Raw genomic sequence first — 27,305 nt, 5'->3', positions numbered from 1 at the left:
AATACCCATTTTCACTTCATCTCTTAGGTATTTTTCCCATAGGCCCCTCCCTAACTTTATGTCCTTTCCCCAATGTTCCTTCCTGGATACCTGGTTCATGCTCAGAGAATTTAAGCCAATTTTAGTTTAGTTGTAATATAGCAAAAAAACAACTCCTATAATGCATTTCAAAATCAAACCTAAATGCCTAAGAATTATTTGTTTTTTTGGAATAATCCATGTGCATGTCAGAAGGAATTATATCAGAGTGGCAATACCTCCAGAAGTGTGGTAGCAATATGACAGGGAGGGGAGGCTGCATGGCAGTTGGTAATATTTTGATTTACATTTAACTTCCTTAGAGCATCATTCTTTTAGGACAACATGTTAGTTAGCTTTTTATTGCTGTGACAAATACCTGAGAAAAACAACTTAGATGAGGAAAGATTTATTTTGGTTTGTGGTTTCAGAGGTTTCAGTTGGTGGTTTGCAGCCTCCATTGCTTTGTGTCTGAGGTGAGGCAGAACATCATGGCAAGGGGGCACTGAGCAGAGGAAAGCTGTCGCTCATGGCAGCCAGGAAGCAGAGAAAGTGGGAGTGTGGGGGTGAGAGGAATTACCAGGGACAAGCTATAGCCCCCAAGGGTATACCCCCAGTGACCTACTTCCTCCAACCATGCCTCATTTGCCTATAGTTTCCATCACCACCCTGTTGTCCATTCAGCTATTAATGGATCCACTGATGAGGTCAGAGCCCTCAAGATGCAGTCACTTCCCCCAAACCCCTCCTTTGAACATTGCTGCACGGGGGACCAAGGCTTTAATACATGATTCTTTGGGGAATACTTCATATCCAAATGATAGCAGACCACCTTGACTACATTTGAGCTGAGCTGGGGGTGGGGGCGGTGAAGGGGGTGAGGGTGTCATCTGAATTCAGTTAGGGACCCTGCCCCTGGCCTCTGTGAAGGTGTCAGGGTGTCTGCCAGGAGGGGCTGTACTTCCCTGGAGTTCTTGTTGCAGATTGAGATGTTGGTAGCCCCTTTCTGACCTGGCCTGTTTCCTCCTTCTGCCACCTGCCCCACACAGGGACTGCATCGCCCTCTGCTTCCTCAACAGTGGCACCAGTTTTGTGGCCGGGTTTGCCATCTTCTCCATCCTGGGCTTCATGTCTCAGGAGCAGGGGGTGCCTATTTCTGAGGTTGCTGAGTCAGGTGAGTGTTGCTGGGAAGCGTTAAGGGCACTGAATTCTGTGAGCCTGGTTTGAAACTTTGGCAAAGTGATGGCTAAAAAGTTTCAGATTTGGGAGCATTTTGGATTTTAGATATTCAAATTAGGGATATTCAACTGGTCAAGCTTATGTAAATATTCTAAAATCCAAAGCACTTCTGGTTCCTAGTATTTCATGTAAGGAATGCTCAACCTGCATATGTCAAGCACTGTGTGGGGCATTTGCATGAAGTATGTGATGTAAACCTGCGAGGCAGGTACCAGTACTATCCCTGGTACACCAGTATGGGAACTGACACTTGAAGAAGCAGATGATGGTCCAAGATCATGGTGGTACTTTTTATTTTTCAGAGCAAGTTTCCTATGGACAAACTGGGCTCTGGCATATGAATTTGTTCTTGTCATTTGAGTCAACTGAGAACAACCTTCATGTATTTGAGAGGATGTGTATAAATGGTATTCTAAAATTAATGCCAATTTACTCACTCACTCTACAGAGTGAGAGGCCCTGGGCCAAATCTAGCTCTAGAGGTGTTTTCTTTGGTACCATCTGCTTCATAAACACACTGTGATTGCCCTCAGCTGGACCATGATTGCTCCTGTTCTCATCAGGCCCTACCTACAACTTCCTCTTATTTTACAGTGAATTAGCTTCACAAATTTATGTGGCCTGCTGGCTCCTGAACTCATTCCAAGTTTGAAACCTCTGGTTGGGGACAGTAGATCTGTAGGCTCATTGCCCTTTTAGAAAAAGTCCTTTATATCTAGGGTCTCTAGGTTCTATTCTTGCTAGCTAGAATGCAGTGGGTGGTGCTCTGGAAATTCAGGGACCAGGTAGAGGTTTGGCTGGCTTGTCCTGGGCCAGGACAGTGGTGATGATGGTAACTTTGGGGGTAAAGTTGCCTCCAGCTCTCTTTTTGGGAAGCCCTGGGACACAGAGGCCTGGAGCTTTGTTGCTCTGCTTTTGTTGTAGGCCCTGGCTTGGCCTTCATCGCCTACCCTCGGGCTGTGGTGATGCTGCCCTTCTCTCCCCTCTGGGCCTGCTGTTTCTTCTTCATGGTCGTTCTTCTGGGACTAGATAGCCAGGTATCAAGAGGTGGTCACTCAGAGCCTGAGAGATGAATGGGTATGTGGGGGCTGGGGCAGGGGGCACAGAGAGAATGAAGTTGAGCTTTATTCCCCAAAGGACCTTAAAATAGTTGGGGACTTGGTGAATACCAGAAGTGGACCCAGAGGAGCTTATAGGGTGGGTCCACACCTGACCATACAAAGAGCGCAGCTCTGGACACTGGAGACAGGGAAGCTGGCAGGACCAACCCTAGGAATAAGAAGCCAGAGTTGGCTGACAGGCTTATGGTGGGAGCTCTCCTTCCCTCCAATTCTTTTGCCCTCTCATCCAGTTTGTGTGCGTAGAAAGCCTGGTGACGGCGCTGGTGGACATGTACCCCCGGATGTTCCGCAAGAAGAACCGGAGGGAGATCCTCATCCTTGCAGTGTCTGTCATCTCCTTCCTTGTTGGGCTGGTCATGCTCACAGAGGTGAGGGTCTGGAAGGCTGGAGGGGGGGAACCTATGAGGAGGAGGAGCCAAGAGGACAACTGCTTCTGTCAGGTGGGGCATGCTGCTGTAGTTCCAGGTAACAGGGAAGGCCTTCTGGGAGTCAGGGCACCTCTTCACCCCCTATCTATCTTCCAACCTCAGAAAGGATGGCTGAGGGGTAACTTGGCTCCATGGTAAGTGAAGATGTATGGAAAGGATGGTTGGGTAATTGTGGACTGGGAAGAGCTGCCTCTCCAGCAAGATGGTATGATTTTCCAGGTCCTTGAACCAAGTTCAGTGAAGGACCTCAAAGGGAGAAGGGAGCCCTGGGATGGGTGCATTCTGATTAATGTCTTGGGGTGAAGGAGGGCAACAGAGCTTGTCAGTTTGACAATACTAGACAACCCATATCCTGATTCTTTCTCAAAAAAGTATACATCATGCCTTAGGCTTCTGAATTAATCCCTAAATGTCCTCAGGGACAACCTAACAATAGCTGTGTGATTTCGTCTGTCTTCCACCTGAAAACAATGATAAAAAACAATTATTGTCCATATCCACCTAGTGCTTTACAGTTTATATATTGTATTTCCTCTTATCTCTTGTGATCCTCACCAATGCTGCTCTGTGCTCCAAAGGTGTGAGGCTGAGGGGTATGGGGGTAAGTCCATTATTTCCTCTGAATAATCTCCTCCTTTCCAGGGTGGCATGTACGTGTTTCAGCTCTTTGACTACTATGCAGCTAGTGGCATTTGCCTGCTGTTCGTGGCCATCTTTGAGTCTCTCTGTGTGGCTTGGGTTTATGGTGAGTGACTTTTCCCCCTGGGTCCCAACTCCATCTCCAGTGCTCTCCTCCACCCCAGGGACCTTAGACAAAAGGGAGACATTTATTGCTCACACCATCTTTTCCCAAACTCCACCCTACCTGACCTCAAAAATTCTCATTCCTAAGTGCTACCATTGGAAGGGCCTTGCCTACACACCTGTCATAGATCACTTCAGGTGGGTCCACATCCTGTCTTATCCCAGCCCTTTTGTCTTTTTTTTTTTTTTTTTTAATGGTGCTGAGGATTGAACCTGGGACCTTATGCATACAAGGCAAGCACTCTATCAACTGAGCTGTCTCCCCAGCCCCTTTACATCTTTTAACAATCTTAATAATCAGGAATTGTCACCTTTCCCTAAGCCAAGTTCTACTGGCTGCTACCATAATATCTTTTATTTATTGGTCCATGACCATCCTAGTCTGTGGCCCCTTTCCTAACTCTTCAGATGCTGGAGAATGCCCTTTCTCCCCCTTCCTTCTTCTCTTCTCGGTGGTAGGAGCCAGGCGCTTCTATGACAACATTGAAGATATGATTGGGTACAGGCCATGGCCTCTTATCAAATATTGTTGGCTCTTTTTCACACCAGCTGTGTGCATGGTAAGGTAGTCCTCAAGGGGTAAAGACAGATGAAGGGAGGGAGAGATGGTGGTGGCTGCAGGGTGGAGGTCATTAGCTCTTGAGTGGACTTTTTCCTAGGAGTTGACAATCACCTTAGATTTTCACTTCTTTTCCTGTTGGAGCCTAGAAAACTACAGCAAGATAGATTCTTCCTTTCCATTTCACAGAGGGATAAACTGAGGTCCAGGCTGTCAGACGGTTTGACCTACAGCCAAGTGTGAGTCTAAAGTCACAGGTGGAACTGAAGCCCAAGAGTTGGGCTGCTCAGAATAATGCTGATAACCATAGCAGTCATAATAGCAGCAGTTGTAGAGCTCTTATTTTGTGCCCGCCACAAAGTGCTTCACACAAGAACCCCACCAACCATGATACTCATTTTACAGATGAAACTGAAGTTAAAGGGTGAAGCAACTTACTCAAACCAGAAAGTCATAGAGGGATAGGATTCAAACCCAGGCAACCTGACTCCAGAGTTTAAGCCTTAAACCATGATGTGGTGCTCCCTCTGGCTTCCTTTGCTTCTGTCAGCAGTTGCCAGAGCCCGCATTGTGTGCACAATATAAATGAGGAAAGGGGAGAAGGAGGCATGATCACTACCAGGAAGTACTCACAGCCCAAACTCCTGAGTGGGAGATGTAAACACCCTAAAGCACCCAGCAGGCACAATCACATCCTAAAGGCGCCCAGGGACACAGGGACCCTGGAGTGACAGAAGTGTGCCCTGGAAATACAGATTTGGGGTGTGGATTTTGAGCAGAATGTGGGTGGAGATAGGAGACTAGTCCAGATAAGCCTGGATGCAAATCCTACCAGGCCAGCTGTTGGGGGAGGGGGATGAGAGCTGAAGGCACTGCCTCCCCTGTAATCCTCTTTCTCTTTCTCTCCTTCCCCAGGCCACCTTCCTGTTCTCCCTGATCAAGTATACGCCCCTGACCTACAACAAGAAGTACACATACCCATGGTGGGGTGATGCCCTGGGCTGGCTCCTGGCTCTGTCCTCCATGGTGTGCATTCCTGCCTGGAGCTTCTACAAACTCAGCACCCTGAAGGGCCCCTTCAGAGAGGTATGGAGGAATGCAGCCAGGGGTAGTTGCCTTGGTGGGTGAGGTAGGCCCATGGATGATGGTGGGCTGGTGCTAGGGCAGGAGCTGGTACACAGAAGGTTCAGCAAGTCTGGTGTGGGTGTCAGGGAGGGACAAAGTGAGTGCTTAGCAGTCTCAGAAAAGAACTGGTTAACTGCAAGCCCTGGGCTGTGATTATAGGCCTGGGACCTGGAGTCAAGTTTATTGGGCTGCAGGCAGACTTTGATAAGGGGTGCTGGCAGACAGCCCCTGACTCTACCATGCGACAGCTACCTTCACTGTCCTTGCAGAGAATCCGCCAGCTCGCATGCCCAGCTGAGGACCTGCCCCAACGGAACCAAGAAGGAGCCCCTGCCCTTGCCACACACACAACATCACTTCTCAAACTCACAGAACTGGAGTCTCACTGCTAGGGGGCGGACTCTCACAGTTGGTGCCTGTGAGCTTGGGTGTGGGGCCAACTGCAGGGGCAGAGGGCAAATGCAGCCCCTCTATTCTTCTCTGCTCCCCACCTGGGGCAGACAAGACAAAAGGGGATATTTGGGAATTTGCCAAAAATATCTGAAATAAACTTCAGAATCTGCCTTCTGAACTGGGGGGCTTCCACTCCAACTTCCCTGCTCCAGGGGTGGTCTGAACAGATGTGAGATGCCAGTATCAAGAGGACCCCTTTGAGACAGCCTGGGAAGCTGGGTGAGGGCTGGCGGGAGTGAGAGCATGGCTGGCCTCTGGCACTCCTACCCTTCATTCCATTAAATTCATCTTCCCACTGACTCTTGTGGTTCTGTCTGGTTTCTGCCTCTGCCTTGTGCCTTGGCCACCTTCCTCCTTTGAAGTTGTGGCTGTGGGACCCTTGCTCTTCCTCACCTTGCCTTCCCTCAGCGAGTTTTCCTTGTGAACCATGTAGCAGAAGGTATTGCTGTGGTGGGAGGGTGACAGGGCCAAGCCACAACCCTCCATCATCAGACATTTGGACCAGAGGAACCAGCCACACCTCTCCCTGTGCTTCCTTTCCCCTCTTCCTTTGCTGGGCAGAATAAAAAGGATAAAAAGGAGATGGAGGGAAGGATGGAGAAGCCCCGAGCCCTGGGCACTAACTAGAGGAGAGTAAAAGCCTAGTTGCAGCTGCTTTTTGCCTGAATTCCCCTTGTTGTGCCCTTACCTGTCCCTGCACTTAGTCAGCACCCAAGGCCTGGTGCTGGAGACGTTAAGAGAAGACCAGCAGACCTTGTCATTGCCCGTGGGAGGAGGAGGGTAAGGAGAGCTTTGGCAGAGGAGGGCACTACTTCATTTCTGCCAGCAGAGGGACCCCACCGCCCCAGGATCGCCTTGCTCCTTTTATGTTTCCAAGAGTATGCGATATTAGATGTGGCCACAAGGGAGTGGCCCTGCCATGACCTCCACTTCACTGTCAGGGCCTAAGCTGTAGAGATGAGTCCCTAGGATTAGGCTGCAAAGAGGGCCCAGGTGGAAAGCAAAGTCCTTCCCAGTCAACAGGCCTGCCCTGTCTCAGGAAGTTCCCTGGGTTCGCTATCCTTCCCTCTGAGGGGTTGTGTGGAGCTCAGATTGCTGCTGTGTGTCTGTGGAAGCAACTGCATTTCTCCATGCCTGTAAGCTTGAGTCTGCCTGTGCCCACTCACTCCTCTGATCATATGATGCTGTTTGGAATGAGCGTCCCTTGACTCTCAGAGCTGCCATCTGAAGATGCCCAGGGTTCCTGGGTGGTTTTCTTAGGTTTTTTTTTTTTTTTTTTTCTCATGTCTGTTTGTGGGGGAATGCACTGAAATATTTCTAGTCTTCAAGTTTTGCTTTCTTGATGTTGAAAGACTATAAAAATTAATAATAGCCGCCCTCTGGTGTGTTGGCTGTGGCCACTCCTTCCTGAAGGGACTGGCTGGACATTCTCCAGGTATACCAGACACGTTCGCAGTTCTCCAGTGGGAGAAATAAATCTACTGGACAAACATGCCAACACTTAAGATATCACATACCCGGTGTCTTCATCCAACAGAACACCTACTCTGCTTGGCTGGGCCATCCTCATATATGATGGGTGAACCCAGATACAATTTCTTAAACAGATTATGGCAAGTTCTATGAAATGAAAGAGGAAGGTGTTGTGAGAGGGCATACTTGGGGTGTGGGAAGGAACCTGTGGGCTTAGGCCAGGGGTTCTGGGAAGGCCATTCTGAGGATATAGCATTGGTCTCTCTCCACCCATCTGGTCAGAGTTGCAAGAATCTGCTGAAACCAGGATGGGATGTAGGCAGTTCAGTGATGGTAATTTGAGTCCCTTTCAGGAAATTCGTGAATGGTGGAATATGGTGTGAAAATCACTAACTGGCACAAGAATTAGGAGCTAGAATTCTGGTCCTTTCCTGTCTCTAAGTTATTGGATGTCTTTGTGGAAGCTCCTTGGAATTCATATTTCTTTTTCAGATGCACCGTGCACTGCACCTACACGGGTGTGTTGTAGGGCTCAAATGAGGCCATGGGTGTGAGTGTCCTTTCATTCTTTTGATGCCAGTGGGTGTGAGGTCACTCACTAAACAGTTGGGGTATGGGGGAGAGATTCTCTGACCATCCAGGAGGGGGCTGACAGGTACTTATATGAGAAATGCTGCTGGTTTGGGTCAGGGTTGGGAGCAGCAGTTCCTGCACTTGAATTTGGTCAAGGGAGTGGACAAGATAGGAGTGGGGGTGGAAGAGGGTTCTTTCAGTTCCCATCTGCTTTCTGTGCCTGGAATGGCAGACTGGATCCTACAATTTTTGGAGGAAGAGAGCACAACAGGAAGGGAACCCTCCCTGTCTGAAGGCTACCCCTGTTAGAGAAGGCAGGTAGGGTGAGTCTTGGGCAGGTGATAGCAGAGAGAAGAAGCATGGGTAACTGGAGATTTCCAAAATGAGGCCCATGGAAGTAGGAAGCACTTGGCTACTTGGCTTACCAGGCTGCCTTGGGGTCTCAGACTCATGTTTTAGACCTTGCAAACAGATATACTTAGGTCTATAATTCATACATGTATGTATACACAGTATCTCACTATCCTGAGACAAATGTGCACATGTGCACAAAGTCAGAGGCACCACAGTCAGCTGAGCACACTCCTTCACAGAGTCTTGCAGTCCTGACTTAGATCTTACTAGCTGTGGGAACTCGGGCAAGGTAAACTTCTGGATCCTTAATTTCTTCTCTGCAAATGGAAAGATACTATTTACATCATAGAAATCATTGGAGTCCAGTAGAGAGTATAGCGAGAGCTGCCCTGGGGACACTCAAGCAAATCTCTCATATTTACCCCACGTTGGACTATCAGTATAACAGAAAAGCCCAGGACAAGTTGAGACATTTTGCTGTTTCCTAGCTTCACCAGCCCCAGACTTTAGGTTGCACTGGGTTCCATGAAGGTTACACATTTATTGAGTTAAACCTATTTGTTAGGAGGCAAGGGAGAAGCTGTCCTAAAATAATCATTCATCCTGTGGCCCAATGGTCCTGCTCAGTATAGCAGTATTGACCAAAAAAAGCAGGACCTGAGCCTCTATACCTTGGCCTATTCCCTGGTGCTGGGAGAGCAAAGCATTCCTAGGATAGGGAAGATGGGGATCATGTTTTCCCCATCAAGTTGCATTCATCTGTCTATCAGTCCCTCAGTTCATCTATACATCCATGCAACCAGTAAAAACCAAGTGCCTACTGTGAGGCAGTGCTGTATTAAGTGCTAGTGGCAGAAACAAAAAATTATGAAATGAGACCCCTACCCTTTAGATACTTATGTTCTGGTAAACAATATTCTGCATACTGCATAGATTTTTGGAACCAAGAGACCCAGATTCAAATCCCAGTCCCATCACTGACTAATGCATGGCATGGGACAAATCACTTAGCTTCTATTCTCCCTAGTGTTCTTTTCTGTAAAATGAGGCTAATAATGCCTGCATTTCAAGATTTCTAAGGGAATTTCATGAGGTAACATATAAAGCACCTAGCCTGAGTTAGATGCTCATGTTGCATTCCAGGTCCTCTAAAAGCATGCATGGAGTTAGAAGATGATGGTGGTGAGAACATTCTATGGGGTACAATTGTTCTTAACTGTGGTGAGATCACAACTCCCTTGGCTGTATTTCCTCTCAAATCAGGACCTTCCCAGAATGGAAATAGTCCAGTCTTAGCTAGAATCTCTAAGGTTCTTACTTTTTGCAAAGACAAGGTTTCTGGCCTCCAGAATTTTCCAGTTGGTCTGAATAGCTGGGGGATTAAGGATGGCTCAAAGTTAAGACAATGAGACTAAGACCAGAGACAGGTAAGGACAGGGAGGAATGGGGCAGTTCTTTTTAGGAAAATTCAAGCTCTGCTCCCTAGGGAAGGAGGGGAAAGAGAATGAGGTTAGGCAAGAGGGTCAATTTGGAGTTGCTGGATATTTTGTTTTCTGATAGCTGTAACTAGGTAGTTTTATGGACTCTAGTAATCCCTTTGAAAAAAGCTCTATGATCAATACATGATGGACCCAATATTCAGACAGGGCAGATACAACAATGCAGATTGCACCATGACAATTGAGCATAGGGGTAACAAAAGTATGGATTCTGTCTGGGCCGTGTCCTCCTCTGCCAGAGGTGACCTTCAGTCTGACTTCTAATTTCACGGAAGCAAAGGATCTGAGAACTTAGACTCACTCTGACTTTCTCTTGATAAGGAACCCCACGGAAGAGGCTGCGAGGGACCTGAGAGATGTTGAGTGTGGGTACTTGATGGAAAATTACAGACTGAGATTCTCACTTCACACCCGTCCGCTGCTGGGAAGTTCTAAAAGACAAAGAGGAAGCACATGTAAAGGGAAATTTCCCCTTCTCCCCACAACTTCCTCTCCCTCCACACCACCTGTAGCTGAAGAAACATCTTTGTCTTGAAGGAAAGCACAGTCCCTTCTAAATGAAGGGCCGTGGGGCAGTCCTGTCCTCAGTGCCAGGAGAGAATGCTTAAGAGAGGTGACGAGGGCCTTGCTCTGGAGAAGCCCACTGGGCGTGCAGCACAGGGCACACATATTCAACTCATGCCCTTAACCACTGCCAGCTGCAGGCTATTCCAGAGGAATCCTAGCTATGTGCATAAGTGCCAAGAGATGCTGCTTAGGACCAGACCCTTCATGATCCCAGCCTCTGCTTACAGAGGACTCACAATGAACACCAACAACTCTCCCTAAGAACTTGGGCTAGACTAGGTAATTACCAAGTTTTCTTTAACTATTGCAGCGACCCTGCAAACTATGTTATTAACTTTTCCAGTGTGGGAAACTGAGGCTCAGATCCTCACCTAACTCACCAGACTGGTAGATGATAGAGGAGGGGTGGAAAGTCAGCCCTGTCTGGCTGCAGACCTGTGTCCTCTCTGCATCACGTGTCTTGAGATACACACACTCTGGGTGCTTTCTCTAGGAAAATCCCAAGGAGAGGGTAGTGCCTGTAAAGCTCTGCCTGGAAGCCACAGAGGGCAGGTACTTGGTGGAAAACTCCAGTGTGTGATTCACCCTCCTCCCGTGCCCTCATCAGTGAGGCCAACTCCCCTCCCCGAGTTTTCAGCCTCCAGCCTGGGAGTTGGTGGCTCCCATCCTACTGCTCTGGTAAGAGAGGGCTGTACCTTGCCTAAGAAGAGGACGGAATTGTGGTGGGGGGCAAGGGGAGAAAGGGAAGGGGCAAGGAACAAGAGGGGGGATGAAGGCAGGTTATGAGGGTCTAAGCCCCTTCCCCTGTCAAAGGGAGCAGCTCAGCCCAGCTCTGGAGGGGGCGTCTTGGGACAGTGCCAGTGGGAGGGCAAGGGCCAGGAGGGAGGGGGCTACCGTGGGAGTGTAATGAGTGTGGGGGCAGGGACAGAGGGCTTGGCTTCCTGAGGTTGGATGTTGTAATCCTGATTCGTAGACTTTTGGCCTCAATCCCTCCTGTTGCTTCTGGTATTTCTGTCCCTTCACTTCCCAATACTTTGTCTCTCTCTGTCTCACACACAGAGACAGAGTGGCTTTCTGTCTGTGAGTCCCAGGACAACTTGGATGGGATTCCATACTGGGAAGAACAGGAGTGAATGTGGAGGTGCCTGGGACTGACCCATGTATGGAGCTGAGCTGGCTGCAGGGCACTGAGGTGAGCAGGAGGTGTACGGTTGGCTTGGTCTTGGGGCTGGGGGGTAAGACATGAGGGCTTATACATTATAGAACCATGTGTGTCTCGGTGGGAAGCAGGGGCAGGCAATTCCCTGGGCCAGTGACAAGATCTGGTATTTGGAATGCTTGCTAGGGCAATGGGCACCACTCGAGTGTCCCTCAACATCCACAGCACTGGGTTACTCAGGAATAAACCTGTGCAGCAGGAGAGTCTATGACGGGAGCTGGCCCTGGGCAGTGGGTGGAAGAGGGAATCAGCTGACTGAGAGGGAGGGGAGGAGGACAGTGCCCAGTGAGGTGGGAATTAACAATCACAGGTGAGGGGCTATTGTCCTCCCCTCTCAGGGCTGCTGGTGAGCCAGAAGCTAAGCGACTCCCAAAAGAAGGAAGCAGCCCTGGTTCTGGGGGTGCAGCAGGGGCGTGTTTGTGTCTGAGGTGGTGGGGGGTGAGGGAGCTGAGGGACGTCGTGGGCAGCCACCAGCAGAGCCAAGCTGCCCACGGGGTGTGAAGGACTACAGACAGAACCAGGCTTTGGGGCCATGCACACAGGTATGTGTGTGCAAAAGGACGTGACGGGAGGCACCAGTGTGTGTGTAGGAATGGGTATTGGTATGTGGGTGTTGGCTGCAGCCTGCGCTGGATGGGTGTGAAGGAGACTGAGCCGGTACCCTGGCAGCACGCGGGCAGCAGCATTTCTGGACTTCGCCTGCTAGAGCCCTGCTAGACTTCTGTACATGCCCAGCACCCAAAACAGAATTAATTTGTACTTTCTAGTCTCTTAAAGACTAGAGTCCAGTGTGCACAATGGTGTCTTTGTTTCTGGAGGGTACTGAAGTATGGTGAGGACCATCTCCCATCCCCGTCTTCTGCCCTAGTTTAACAAAGCCGGGAGACAGCTTGGGGAGGAGACACTGGGGGCTGCAGAGGGGACAGAGCTTGGGTGAATTCTTGGGAAGCAGATCTTCAGAAGTTATCTTCGCTGTGGACAACATGGTTAAACCATTCTTAACAGGCTAGAGGTAGAAAGGCATTGTGGGGGTAGGATATGCTATCCTTTTCACTTTTAAAAGTAACCCCAAAAGGAGAGTCACGTATAGTTTGTTTTTATGTTTAATGTCCTGCAGAATATTTCTCCCCTGAGTCTAACTTAAATCTCTTTTGCTGCAATTTCAGTCTGTTTCCCCTTGACTTACCATGGCTCCGGGCCAGCTTTCCTTTTCACTTGCTCTTGCTTTCAATCTGCCTTTCTGATTTTTCATTCTTACCCTTAAATTATGCTTCTTCCAATACTATTTTTATTTCAAAAAAATTATTATCCCATGTCAGATCATGTTCCCCTTTCTCTCCTCCACTATCCTTGACGCAACCCAAATCCTTGGCACAAACTGATTCTGTCCCTGCTCTCCTTCAGCTTTCCCTTCATTCATCCCTTCATTTACTCCTTTTCTCTATCAGGTCTACACCTATTGAGAACATCTGGGTCTTGAAATAGGTGCCCCTATTAGGTCTGGGAATAGTAAGGTTTTTCTGCTGAACACTCCCTTGGGGACCCTTGCCCTGAGCTCAGCTAACCGATGGCTTAGCAAGCAAAGACAGTAATTTCTTATTATGGATCTTATTGTTATCCTCCCACTCTTTCAATACCCCTGTTGAGCAGGGATTCATTCTCTTTTCCAGGAAGATTTAAAGCTCAAAGAGGAGGTGTGAGTTGCCTTAGGTCACAGAGCAAGACCCAGCTCCACAACTTATTGTCTTGGTAAGTTTATTCCACTCTTCAAAAACAGTTTTACTGAGCACCTGCTAGGTGCCAGCTACTGTTCTCTAATTTCTGAGCTTCACTTCCTCATAAAATGGAGCTAATAGTAATATCTACTTCAGAGACTTATGAGGAAGAGATTTAATAATGTGCATACAGATTCGTATATTTTTAGCATAGTGCTTACTCAAATGTTAACCTTTTATTGTTATTGTAATTAGCAAAAGCTGGAAAGATCTCAGGTTTCTTCTCTGATGCTTTAGTGTGTTTCCAAGTTTTCATTCATTTATTTGTTCATTAGTTTGATAATGATTCAGGAGCCATTCCTTAGAGCTCCCCAGTTCTAACTCATTAGAAATGGTCACTTTTGGGTTCAGGCATCATGGATCTCTCCCCTGGGGTTGAGCTCCCCTCTTCTTTCAACCTGAAGCTCAGGTTCTTTAAGTTCCCATGGATCTGGTCACTTACTCCAAATCTGGAGCCCTCTTTCCTTCTCTTCTTTCCTCCTTTCTTGTATCTGAGGTTTAAGGCCTATGAATTCCTGGGTGACACCTCATCCTCCCTCCTGAACTGAGCTTGCATTAGAAGCCTCTGAATAAATCCAATACCAGAACTTTACCCTGTCATGCTTTCTGCTCCTGGGATAACCTGTACCCTCCAAGTCACCTTCAAAAATTTCCATAACTTCAGATGGCTCCTGCCCACACCTTTCTAACTGACTTGGGCTTGGGCTGTTGCCTGGGTTAAAAGGACCAACAAATAAACACAGACTCTTCCTTCATAAAAAGACTCCCTTGTGTTTCTCTGGAGCCTCAGAGGAACATGGAGCACTTGATAGACCCACTTTGATTCCCCCAACACCCCTCTGAGGCGAGGGGTGGCAGGATGGGTGCTTTCCTCTGTAGTCTGGGGCACTATCTCCTGGCTCTTTCCTGGGAATAAAGGCAGAAGTGGCCTCAGACTGATTGTTTGTATGTGTGGGAGAGAGGAGAAGGCAAACATGGACTCCAGAAACAACTCTGCTGCAATTTATCTCTTGGTAATTGACAGATGAGAGGGAAAGAAAATAAAACTGACAGGAGCCCACGCCATTCTCTTGGAGATCCAGGGAGTTTCAGGATCTTTAGTTGGGTGGGGAGAAAGGATGGTCATCTGCCATGATGGACAGTTCTCACTGGGCTTCCTCTTTTTTTTCTTTAATGCTGTTATTTTATTTATTTATTTTTATGTGGTGCTGAGGATTGAATCCAGTGCCTCACACGTACAAGGCAAGTGCTCTGCTACTGAGCTACAATCCCAGTTCTGGGCTTCCCTCTTGAGGAGACCATTTGGTTATCTTGGAGTCATCTGGAAATGACCACCAACCAAGTGACAATTGCCCTGATGATCCCTCTTGGCACCAACCCCCCAACTTTTCTCAGGATGGAAATGCAACTGAGAGAAAAGAAATGGGGTTCCTCTGAAGGCCTATACTTGGCCCTGGAGCCAATCCTAGTCCCCATCCAGCTTTGTTCAGAGGTCCCACCTTCTCCTGCCCTTCCAATCACATATCCAGGGCTAGCTGGCCCCATGTTTACCCTGAGTCAATCCATCATCTTGGCACAGGAACGAGCACACAACTGGGCGGGCCAATGCTGTCACCTCGGACACACTGACCTTTGACCCTTGTCACCCTTGGCAGCCTTTGATTCCTTCTGGCTTGGAGACCAGAAGCTGGGTAGTGTCACCCTCTAAATATTGAGGATCTGGGCAGATGGCCTAGCTGTGATGGTGACTGGTGACAGAGATCAAAAGAGACTTGATATAAAATGCCCAAAGCCTGGATTGTAATTGTAGTTCTGCTCCTGAATGGTCTTGGGCAAGTTGCGTCACTTCATCTATCAAGGCTTGACTTTCCTGTCAGCAAAATCAGCAAACTAAGATTTGCTCCCCATTGCTTAGTCTCATGACTCTGAGAGCAAAGTGTAACTCTAGGGAGAGGTGCCATAGAGAAGAAAAGCAATATTCCAGCAGCAAAGACTGGGCTGGGGAAGGCAGGACGGTGGGGCCTATGTAGGGGTTTTACAGCTCACTCCTTCTCCTCCCACCAGACTTTGCCTCTCCCGACATCTTGCCCCATCCCACGGGGCCTCCCAACTCACTATCTGGCTATGGACAAAAATGTGGCAGTTCATGAGGATGGGCCTCCTGTGGTCTCCTGGGTCCCTGAGGAGGGAGAGACATTGGACCAGGAAGGCGAGGACCAGGTGAAGGATCGGGGCCAATGGAACAACAAGATGGAGTTTGTGCTGTCAGTGGCCGGGGAGATCATTGGGCTAGGCAATGTCTGGAGGTTTCCCTATCTCTGCTACAAAAATGGAGGTGGTGAGTTCACACTGAGGTAGGCATGGTGGGGAGAGCCGTGCCCTGTGGCTGAGCAGTGCCTACCTGGGCCCCTCCTTCCTGGGCAGTGTGGTAAAATGGAAGGAGGGCTGTCATGGAGTTGGAAGGCGGCAGTGAGCTCCAGCTCCACCTCTAGCCTCAGTGTCTCCCTCTGTGAAATGGGGATGATACCTTTCAGGGCTCCAGTGGCTTTTAAATGAAGCAACAGCAGGACCAAGAAATCTGGGTCCTCCATTACTCTATAAAAACTTCATTAATTCACTCAACTAATATTATTGCAGGTCTGTCTTGTGCCAGGCACTATTCTAGATACAAAACAGAGCCTTCTCTGAGTGTTATATTCTGATAAAGGCTGACAGATTACAGACAAGAAAATCTGTAATATGTCAAACGGTGATGAGCAGAGTGGCAACAATTACAGCAGGGACAAGGGACAGGGGATGCTGGATTACTGGGAGAGGCAAAGGGATTTGAAATGGGAAATAGGGAGACCAGGAAATGTTTTGCCAAGAAGGCAACACTTGAGCAAAGATTTGAAGGTGAAAGTGTGGTTCTTATGGATGCATATGGGATAAAGAACATTCCCAACAGAGGGAATGGTGAACGCAAAGGTCCTGGGGTGAAAGAAGAAGTGACCTGTTTGAGGAACACAGAGGAGGCAGTGTGGCGCTGAATTAGAAAGGAGAATAACAGGAGATGAGCTCAGAGGAGTAATGGGTTCAGATCTTGTATTCTTTGTTCCAAGTGAAATAGGAGCCATGACGTATTTTGATTGAAGAAAGGATAACTTATATATATATTTTTTCAAGCGGAGGATACATTATTTTATTGTTTTTCAGCATTGGTAGTAAAAGTTAACAAAGTCATGATTGGGAAGGGCCAGATATATATTTTTAAGTGTACAATTCAGTGATTTTAGTATATTCACAAAAGGGTGCAACCATCACCACAATCAATTTTAAAACATTTTCATTATCTCAAAAAGAAAGCTATGTCTAGTAGCTGTCACTCCCCATTCCTTCACCCCCTCCCCACCTTCAGTCCTTGGAAACCATAAGCTGCTGTCTCTATGGACCTACCTACTTGGGATATTTCAGATACATGGAACCCTTTTAATATGTAGTCCTTTGTGACTAATCTGATTAGTTTTTTCCTCTTGAAGTCATCTTTTTCTTGTGGTACTGGAGGTTGAACCCAGGGGCACTTTGCCACTGAAGTACATCTCTAGCCTTTTTTTTTTTTTATTGTTTATTTTGAGACAGGTTCTCTCTAAGTTGTCCAGGATGACCTTGAACTTGCAATCATCCTGTCTCAGCCTCTCAAGTTGTTGGGATTACAGGCATGCACCATCAAGCCTGGCGCCTTTATTTTTCTCATAGAAATGATATATGTTTATTTTAAATATTAGAAATATTCTAGGTGGGTAAAAAGAAGAAACACTCACATTAAAAGAGAACCATGGTTTAGGAAATCCTTCTAAGTACTATTTTTATGTAATTTGACAAATGTTTACTAAGTATTCACTACACATGTTGCTATGTGTTTTAAAACTTAACAGTTGTTATTAAAACTGCTTAAACTAATGACTCCAAAGAAATGGAAATAGAATTCCTTGGGTGGATCAGGGGTATGATGGGAGACTGACACTGGCCAGTAAGTTAGGGGAAACAGGAGTGGGAGAGGTGGTGCTTTTTTTCTTTGTCCCAGGACACAGTGTCATAGACAAATCTAGGTTGCTAGAGTCAGAGCTGAGGGTTATCTAGTCCCAGCCCTCATTTCACCGGGGAGGACTTGCCCCAGAACACAGCTAGTTAGATGTTTGCAGTGGGGTGACTGCCCTACCTCACTGCACACATCTTGCTCTACTATGTGGGAGAGAGAGCATGAGGGCAGGAGGCAGGACCTCAGTCTCTGGGGGCTGAGCCCAGATTACCTCCAAGATGGCAGGACCAAAGAAAGACATTATATCTGTATCACTTTAGCTCTGTTGCTAAACCACCCAAGCAAGGGTTTGATAAGCTAATTTGCAGAACTGGTGTGTTGGAAACTCAGAGACAAAGCCTAGGATGGAGGAATCAACCTCCTCCCCTGCCCCACAAAGTCTAGACCTGGTATACCCAGCCTGAGGGAGGCTCATCTGGGGTTCCCAGCTTCTGTGGGACCAAAGCCCACAATCTAACTACAGTAGACCCTCTGTATTCATGGGTTTGCCATCTATGGGTTCAACAAATTGTAGATCAAATATGTATATTTGGTTGCACCTATACCGAACATGTACAGTCTTTTTTTCTTTTCGTTACTCCTTCTACAGTACAGTAAACACTTCACCCAGTATTTACATTGTATTAGGTATTATAAATAATCTAGAAATGACTTAAGGTATTGGGAGGATATGTGTAGGTTATATGCAAATGCTGCTCTGTTTTATATAAGGGACTTGAGTATTGTGGATTTTGGCATGGTGGGGCATGTCTGCAGGCCCACTGTGCTTGGGAAAGACATTGCTGTTGCTTTATCTTCTTTCCTTCATCTTTAACACCAGAGGGCTAAATGAGACCTAGGGTTCCAATCTGGGGGTCACTGGACTTTGGGGATCTGGGAAGTTAATAAAGAAAGGCCAGGATTAATTTGCTTATTTCAGACATCCTAATAGTGGATTTATACGGGAATGAGATATCACCAATGAACCCAAGTGTGAACTATTTTTTTAGTTTGCACTTGAACTAACTCATTGCAGTAATAATGTTTTTCTCAGGCTGATCATAAGCCCTGATTGGCAGTTAAATATTATTTTAAATAATATATGTAGGGAAATTCATTTATTATTAGCTAATAAGTGGTTCTGTAGAGAAACAACTTTCAAAATAATAGAAAAATAATGATATGATTATTGGTCTAATCTGGTCTTTGGTTATAAAAAAGAGAGGAGCCACTAAACCAGGTCATCCTTAAAAAACTGTTCACTGCAAAAGAGAACTTTATGAAATTGTGATCATTGACATTGTGTCAGGAAAGAGCACTTGGGAGGGACAGGAAGATCAACTTAGAGCAGAGGGGGAATCTTAAACTAGCCACAAGCTTCAGGTCACCCTGTCTGCTAAGACCCATCAGGCTGCTCGTATCTACAGAGGGGCAGACACCAAGAGGACTGAGGACCAGGTTAACCACATGAGCAAGTGTTTGATAAGCTAATTTGCAGAACTGGTGTGTTGGAAACTCAGAGAAAGCCAAAATCAACCTATTGTTGACCAAAATCAACCTCCCTGCCTGCCCTGCAAGGTCTAGACCTGGTGGACCCATCCAGAGGGAAGCCCTTCTAGGGTCCCCAGCTTCTGTGGGACCAAAGCCCACATTCTAAGGCCAGAACTGAAGCCATCTCCTTTATTATAGGGAAGGAACTCTGACAGCTGGTGGAAGGGGCCTGCAGGTCACATGCCCCATAGACCTCCTATGAAGTGCCCCGTGGGAGAGTTCCTGAGCTATGTCCCTTCTCCTGAACCCTGCCCCTCATAGGCCCTGCGCTCATCCATGCAACTCAAACCTGAGCCAGTGCTGTCACTGCAGCATGCTTGCCAATGCCCTAGTAGCACTCAGGCTGGGGAGGCCAATGTGAGGCGACAGGACTGCAGCTCAGTGGAGAGTTAGGAGCTGGCTGTGGCTCCCTAGGGTTCAGAGGACACAAATCCTCCTTCATTCTCACATGTTACTGTGTGTGTGGCGGGGCAGTGTACAGTTTGGTATGAAGAGTTATGGACAGCAATATGATAATGCATGTCAAAGACCTTTAAAAAATGTGCATACCCCAAAGGTGGAAAGAATCCAAATGTCCAACCATGGATAAGTGTATAAACCAAGTGTGACATATACACACAAGGAACATTATTTAGCCTTAATAGAGATGGAAATTGTGATACATGCTGTGACAGGATGCATCTTGAAGAAACGTTAAATGACATCAGTCAGACACAGAAGGATAAATACACTCTGATACCACCTCTGTAAGGAACCTAGAATAAGCATATTCATAGAAACAGAAAGTAGAATTGTGGTTGCTAAGCACTGAGAAGCAACAGGAATGGGGAGTTGCTGTTTAATATGTGCAGAGTTTCAGTTTGTGATGATGAAAAAGTTTCTGGAGGTGGATGGGATGATGGTTGCACAACACTGTGAATGGACTTAGTGCCCCTGAACCGTGCACTTAGAAATGGTTAGAGTAGTTCATGTTTTATGTATTTTAACACACACACACATTTAAAACAAAACAAAACAAACAAACAAACAAACAAAAAAAGAGCATATCTTTGGACTCAGCAATTCCTCTACTGGAAATTAGTAATAAGGAGAAAATTAGTGCATGAAGCTATGGACAATGGCCTTCACCATGGTGGTCTTTCTAATGTACACCAAAAAGCTCAACATTAAGGTACTTGAAAAAAAAAAGTGCTTGAAATATTCTAGAATTCCATGGACTGGAATACTACATAGCCAATCAAATGATAGATTCATTGATATGAATAGGTTCATGATAAAGATTTTTAAAATGGTTATCAAATAATCTATAGTAGATTCTCCTTTTACAAAGGAGAAATGAATGTGTGTGGTTAAAAGAAATCCGGAAGGATAGACAAAGCTTTTTCCTTTTTCCTTTCAATTTTTTTCTACTCATGAGAGAAATTACTTTAGGGGCATTTTAATGTAGTGGTTAAGATCAGCATCAGAACCCCTGGGTTGGTACCTCTGTTTCCTCATGTATGCCTCAGTTTTTGCATTTTTTACCCAGCCTTAGTTTTCTCTTCTGTGAAAGGGGATAGCAACAGTACCTACCCCATGGGAGTTTTTTTGTGAGGATTTTGATGTTGGTGAAGCATTTAGAAGAGGGTCTGACATGCAGCACCAAATAAATGTCATTATTGGGTGATGAACCAGAATCCACTTGCCCCTAGATGAACCTCTGAGGTGAGGTTGCTGCCTTGGTGATTCCTACCAAAGTGGGCACTGCGTTTAGGGTTGTCTTCAATTCCACCACATAATTTGCTGAACCTCTCTTAGCCTGGCCTCCCTCAGTACCTGTTGGTCAGTGCCTAATCATGTGATAGCTTTCTTGCTGTGTGCAGCCTAGAGCCTGATGGGGGTGGGGGAACACTCTGAAAATTATTAGTGTGAAAATAATGTTCCTAAGGTGTTTTTGTTTGTTTGTTTTTCTCTGAAATGTGCCAAATGTGATAATTTAATAAGCATATCAAATTATACAGAACACATGTTTGGGTTCCAAAAATAAATACACTGATGAAATTTATGAAGCACACTAAGAAAATAAATAGTGCATCCATTAGGATTTCCTAATCCTAATTCATTCATTTCCTTTCAAAGTTCTTGCCCACCTCACGAAGGGTTTAGTTTGGAACATTTCTACCCACCACCCCTGACAGCATGAGAAAGAAGGAGGCCATCTCCGGCCCTGGGAGGAAGGCACTAAGGAGGAGGGTGTTGGAGGACAGTTCTCTGGGAGGGTCCCAAGGCTGAAGGGAGCAAAGTTGGCTCAGCCCCTACCTCTCCTCTCCTGCAGGAGCCTTCTTTGTTCCCTACTTCATCTTCTTCTTCAGCTGCGGCATCCCCGTATTCTTCCTAGAGGTAGCCCTGGGCCAGTACACCAGCCAAGGGAGCGTCACTGCCTGGAGGAAGATCTGCCCCCTCTTCCAGGGTGAGTATTCTCCCTCCTCCTTCCAGTCCACAGGGACATCCTCATGCCTCCATCCTTCCATCATCCCTCCCTTCACTGTCATCATCCTTTACCTGTTCACTGCCTCATTTGCTTATCCACTCTCATCCTGTGCTAAGTGCTAAATCAGGCTTTTCAGGGTCCAAAGCTTATAAAGCTTGGGGAGGAGGGCATACTTCAAGAAAAACAAGACAAAATTACAAATACCAAATTAGGTGCAGAGCTTGGAAGTGAGAAACCCTGCAAGCGAGGAACCCTGAAGTTTGATCTTCATCAGCCTCATGGAGAATATTTCTGAGTGTATGGCATGGTCCCAAATGGACTCACAACATATACAGTGATAGGAATGATGCTGATGGTGATATCCAGCATCTACTGAGCCCTACCCTGTGTCAGGTCTCTTGTAAGCACTTTTCTTACCTAATTCTCCAGAAACTATTGGTTTCATTTTGTAGATGAAGAAAATGAGGTAATTCACAAAGAATTTGAGCTCAGGTCTACCTACACTTTCCCTCTTGACTATACCAGGAGCAGCTTCTATTCCTCTCTCAATGAATATCTGTGGGCACTAATGTGAACAACCCCTATTTAGTTGATTGGGTCAGTCCCCTGGGGGATAGTGGGATTCCCAAGGGGTCTTCCTGTCCTTCAGAGGTTCCTTTCACATTTGAAATGCAGAGAAGACTCTTTCCCTCATGTCAGTGCCTAAGGGAGGGCTGGGGACTAGGCGTTCTTGGGTTTCCTGGGCACAGTTCAAACTGGATAGAGGTGAGTGTCATGGGGAACATCTTGGTTCCTGGGAAGGCTGAATGCCTGACCACATTGGGGGAGAGTGAGACCCGTTTCATACTGTGCCTCTCAGAATATCCAGGGGACCCCAGTGGGGTCTGCAGTGAGGGGCAGAGCAGAGTGAAGCTTGACCTATCATGTTTCTACTCATAAGTTCTGGGTGCTGCAGGAGTTTCCGGGTGTTCTGCTCTGGACTGCAGCAGTAGTGTAATAACTGTCCCACCCAGCTGAGTTCTATCCCCAGGTCTAAACAAGCTCCTGGGCAGCCCCAACGGAGCCGGGCCACTGCAGAACACTCTTATGGGGGGTACCCTGGCAGGTGGGCATTGGATGCGGTAGGAGAGGAGACTGCTGCTCCTTCCCTCCTCCAAGTTACAGAGCTTCCCCAGGCCTGAGTACTCAGTAAGAGGCTGATTCAAAGTGTGTGCCCCTCCTCTGGTGGAAGTGCAAGCTGCTCACTGCCTGCTCATTCCCTGCCTAACTGTCCCCTCCCACTCCCCCTCCCGCCCCGCCCCCCGCCCAAGCTCCCAGCAGCTTGCGCACAAAGGACACATGGAAACACACCCATTGCTCACACCCCCCGACCCAGTCTGCTCAAGCTTCTGATTCACCGCAGGTCGCTCCTGCGGCCCGGCCTTCTCTCTCAGCTGGCACCACCCGCACCCCCGCGCCCAGGTCCGCCCTTCCCCTAGCTCCCGCCCACGGTGTTTACCCGCTGATCCCCGCCCTGTTAGGTTCCGCCAAGCCATTGGGAGCACAGGGCGTTCGGGAGGCCCGCACAGTGGCCACTTGTTTGTGTTTTCGTTGTCTGAGTGGGTGTCTGTGTGTGCTGGAAATATCCCACAGGCTGGCCCACCGCTCCCAGGGGATCCCTCGGCCACCGGCAGCCGCGGCTCCTCAGCCCCCGCAGCGCCACACCCTGGCCGCAGACGCGGGGAGACCACCACGCCTGCAAACTGTCCTTTTACAGGATGGTACAAAACAACCGCGAGTGTGCTCTTACCCTAGAGGGGCAGTTTGTCTCCCAGTCAGCACTGATTTCTCAGCCGCCCTCGATAGGCCGCAGCTCTTCATTAAACAGCATTGACTAGGATGTGTCCTCTGTTCACCAGAACTCGATCCAGTGGGGAAAGTGCGCGTGGGCTCTGGCTTAGGGGAGCCCCACTCCCAACCCCTCCCCAGCGGGCTTTCACTCTGCCTGGCAACATGCTGCTTCTAAAATGACTATGAGAAACACTTTAATTAAATTAATTTATTTGGGTACTGGGGATTGAACCCAGGGGTGCTTAACCATTGAACCACATCTCCAGCCCTTTTTATTTTTTATTTTGAGACAGAGTCTCCTCAAGTTCTTTAGGGCCTCACTAAATTGCTGAGGCTGGCCTTGGAACTTGTTGTCCTCCTGCCTCAGCCTCTGGAGTGAATTACAGGTGTGCACCAACACGCCTGGCAAGATTCCACTTCTATAGCACGTTTCCATTGAGGAGACCAAGTGTACCCCACCAACCGGAGCTTGCATGACAAGTGTTAAAATGGAAGCTCAAGTTCCCACCTTTTGCAGTGAGGGGCTCTGGACAAGGGGTTAGGCACATCTCCACATCTCGACTAGGGCTACTTCTCTCTTCCTGGCTGGTTTCTTTCTCTCTTTTTAAAGTAACATTTTTTAAAATTTATTTTTATTTATTGTAAAAAAATTCATTCTAATTAGTTATACATGACAGTAGAATGCATTTTGACACATGGTACACAAATGGAGCATAACTTCTCATTCCTCTGACTGTAAGAGGTACAGAGTTGATTTCTTACTAATGGAGTCTTACCATTTCCCTCTTCTTGTTCTTTTATTCTCTCTGTCCTTTTCATTTTACAAGTAATACACAATTATATCAGAAAAATGGAAAATGCAATAAGCAAAATGAAAAAAGAACACCTGAAAAAGTAAACCAAATCCTATCACTTTAAGAACTTCTTGCTAACTTTTGGGTGAAAATCTTTCCAGAGTTTTCTAATAAGCAAAAATAGATACTCTCAAATATATATTACAAAAATGGGAGAATATATAGGACAATGATTTGTAATCTGCTTTTCTTAGAAAAAATGCTATGAATGGCTTCTCATGTCAATGAATAACCCTAACTCTAAGAAAACTCTTGTAGCCACATTTGGCAGTATCTATGTGACCTTTTTTTTTTTTTTTGCTAACATTTATCTCTTGGATTCTCCCCGCCCCACCAACACTCACTCTGGAAGGTATTGGCCTGGCATCTGTGGTCATCGAGTCCTATTTGAATATCTATTACATCATCATCCTTGCTTGGGCCCTCTTCTACCTGTTCAGCTCCTTCACCTCTGAGCTACCGTGGACAACCTGCACCAATTCCTGGAACACAGGTATCCATCCTTTCAGCCCCTGGGAAACCTCTTCCTTGAGGTTGGGACATGGTGGCTGGTGATGGTCAGCATATGGCAGAACTTGCCTCAAAGTCAAGTCATGTGGGCTTTGGTTCTGCTGGTTGACCCTTCTGTGGGCCCTTAGACTAGCCCCTGGGAAAACTGAGTACAGTTGTGGAAACCAAGTGGGGCTGTAGTAAGAGGTTATCATTCATCATTTAACAAATATTTGCTGGGCACCTATTATGTGCCAAACACTGATCCAAGGTCAACCCAGGGCAACCTGGACCCAGCCCTCTCTGAGCTTTCTGTAGAGCTGTAGAAGCAATTTAACAAGGACAAAGCATTATGGTTTGAAGAAACAGACAGTTAATTGTGTAACAGTGGGAGGAAGAAGTGAAGAATAAAAGAGCCCACCATGGGAGCATCATCCCAAGCCAGGAAGAGCAGCACCTGGCCTTGGTCCCTTGTCTATAGACAGTGGTGATAGTGTGAGGAAGTCAGGAGTGTTACCCTTGTGAACTTCCACATCATCTTCCATCTGGATGGTGTCAGAGGTTGGCAGAGTGGCCAGATGAGTGGCCAGGCTAACTGGGAACAAGAGCAGTGAGCACAGGTCACACGAGGAAGAGTAACTGGTCCCAAGAACCTCCTCAGAAGTCCACCTCTCACACTCTGGAAAATAGGGGGTTCAAAGGTAGACTAGAATGTTAGGGACCACTAGGGCTGGAGGGAATAGGATGTGGGAACATCTCTCCCCATCATGTTCCTAACTGACATGCACCCCACCTTGTCTCTAACAGAGCATTGCATGGACTTTCTGAACCACTCTGGAGCCCCCAGTGCAGAGACCCATTCTGAGAATTTCACCTCGCCTGTCATGGAATTTTGGGAGTAGGTGCTGGGCTTGGTTGTCACATGCTAGGGGCCCCTAAGCAGAGAAAGCCCACATGTCTGAATTGTGTAAATTTGAAAGTCTGGGGTGCAAATTCAGATATCTGGGGTGCAAGTGTAAGACTTTCTGTGCATGCTTTCTAGCACTCATGTACCTCCTACCCCCCAACTCCACATCACTGAGGGATGAGGGAACAATCTCACATCCACCCACGCTTGTCCTTCTGTACCCTTACACTCACCCCAAACCCACATGAGTCCACATAAACTCACATTTTTCTATCCACTTCCATTTAAAATTTCACGAATATCCACCTACTCCCTTATATCCACCTTACACATGTCCAATGGTGTTCTGGAAACAGCCTCCACAGCCTCAGGAGAGCCAACTGTGTCCATCTCTTCCCAACTCTGTATGCACCAATTCACATTGGCAGCCTGACATTGGCTAACGTGGGAGTATTTACACTACAGAAATGGGCAGGCCCTCCACTCACACCTTCACCTTCCCATGTGATTATGCACACCTCCACCTCTACCATGCCACCTGTGTCCATCTGCATTCTCTCACAGATCCAGCTACACCCTCCCACCAACCTCACCCCACACATGCTCGCCAACATTCTGTGTCTGCCCACGCCCTCTCATATGCAGGCCCTTGATTACCCAAAGTTCTCTCTCAGGCATACCCACATCTCTATCAGCCCATATGCATCTTCAGAGCCCCACATCTTTAGAGTTCAGCCCCTCCCTGTGATACTCACATTCTTGTCAATCACTCTACATATACAAATATCTACTCTCCATGAATGTATTGTTCATACATTCCTCACTACCCTTGCTCTCTTTTTCTCTCTCTGTACGACAGAGAAATCTGGATGAGTTAGAAAGACACAGATACCTATGGGATTATGATGATTTGGTCTTCTAACAGCCAGGGCCTAAAGATCACAGGTGGGAACATGGCATGGCCACAGGGGAGGTGGGGAGGGTTGGGAGTGGAGGAAGCCCTGGATATAAGGCCTGTGGGGTCAGCTCTAAGAATCAGCACATGTGGTGATAGGCAAATCACCAAATAGCCTTTCACCTGGTTTTTAATTTTTCCCAATCCATTAGGAGACGGGTTCTGGGCATCACCTCAGGCATCCATGACCTGGGAACCCTGCGCTGGGAGTTGGCCCTGTGTCTCTTGCTTGCCTGGATCATCTGCTACTTCTGCATCTGGAAGGGGATCAAGTCCACAGGCAAGGTGAGATGTTCTGGCTCTTGTTCGCCTCCAAAGTCCACAAGACACTTGGGGGTCCCTCTGGAGAACTGAAAGAGTAGTAAAAGGGAGATGCATGGTGAGAATAAGGAAAGTCGTAGGAAGACAGAGTTTAGCTCAATACAAGGAAACACTTTTTTTCCCCAACAGACTTTAAAAGACCTGTTTACATAAGCAATATTCAGAGCAAAATAAGAACCATAAAAGTCCCACTGTTGGAGCTTATCACTGTACGAGCCACCAGCATGATGGCAGTGGGATCTGCTAATTCCTGTTGACTTTCTCTGTGTTGCCTCCTAGTTCTTTTTCATAGGTATGTAGGTGTGTGTCTATATCCATTATGTGTATATATTGCACAATTAGGATCACACACTCTTAAGACTTGCTTGTTGAATTTAATAACATCAAGAAAATTTTAGCACAAGTCACGAACAGAACTGTCTTTGGGTTGGTGAGTTGCCAGTTGCTGATGGGGTTCAAGTCAAAACTGGACAATAGTGGGCTTATTATATATAGAGAATTGGGGTTTGAGCTTGATTTCCAACACAGAGAGCCTAAGGTGCTGCTTCATGTTTTTTAAAGCCAGGAAGCAGGATGCTGACTGTTTCGATCAGTCCTACATTAGGCTGTTCCCATAGCAGCCTCCCCTTCTCTTAGTTGTTGTAAAAATAAAAGCAATACTAAT

General features: G+C 47.1%; 2 protein-coding genes across 4 annotated transcripts in view; both read left to right on the top strand.

Annotated features, from left to right (window-relative positions):
* The window catches only part of LOC306661943 (sodium- and chloride-dependent GABA transporter 2-like), a 36,443-nt gene extending 30,385 nt beyond the window's left edge, over window positions 1–6,058 (top strand). The window contains 9 exon segments of the mRNA XM_079141300.1: window positions 1,068–1,192; window positions 2,182–2,294; window positions 2,609–2,746; window positions 3,449–3,551; window positions 4,070–4,170; window positions 4,359–4,371; window positions 4,374–4,408; window positions 5,085–5,255; window positions 5,564–6,058. Of these exon segments, the coding sequence (XP_078997426.1) occupies window positions 1,068–1,192; window positions 2,182–2,294; window positions 2,609–2,746; window positions 3,449–3,551; window positions 4,070–4,170; window positions 4,359–4,371; window positions 4,374–4,408; window positions 5,085–5,255; window positions 5,564–5,686 (922 nt within the window). The 3' untranslated portion in view covers window positions 5,687–6,058.
* Window positions 6,059–10,738: 4,680 nt separating this feature from the next.
* SLC6A12 (solute carrier family 6 member 12) overlaps window positions 10,739–27,305 on the top strand; it is a 29,341-nt gene continuing 12,774 nt past the window's right edge. The window contains exons 1-8 of one of the 3 annotated variants that reach the window (XM_079141297.1): window positions 10,739–10,891; window positions 11,275–11,405; window positions 13,103–13,181; window positions 15,272–15,545; window positions 21,130–21,264; window positions 24,322–24,462; window positions 25,266–25,356; window positions 26,473–26,605. In XM_079141297.1, the coding sequence (XP_078997423.1) occupies window positions 15,332–15,545; window positions 21,130–21,264; window positions 24,322–24,462; window positions 25,266–25,356; window positions 26,473–26,605 (714 nt within the window). In that variant the 5' untranslated portion in view covers window positions 10,739–10,891; window positions 11,275–11,405; window positions 13,103–13,181; window positions 15,272–15,331. Of the gene's footprint in view, window positions 10,892–11,274; window positions 11,406–11,955; window positions 11,975–13,102; window positions 13,182–15,271; window positions 15,546–21,129; window positions 21,265–24,321; window positions 24,463–25,265; window positions 25,357–26,472; window positions 26,606–27,305 lie in introns of those variants that run through there. The other 2 variants (XM_079141298.1, XM_079141299.1) reach the window with 2 other exon arrangements.

The sequence above is a fragment of the Sciurus vulgaris genome (genome assembly GCF_902686455.1).
Source record: "Sciurus vulgaris genome assembly, chromosome: 5".
Lineage (NCBI taxonomy): Eukaryota > Metazoa > Chordata > Mammalia > Rodentia > Sciuridae > Sciurus > Sciurus vulgaris.
Note: the sequence above shows the minus strand (reverse complement) of the source record. Positions and strands in the feature narration are given on the sequence as shown.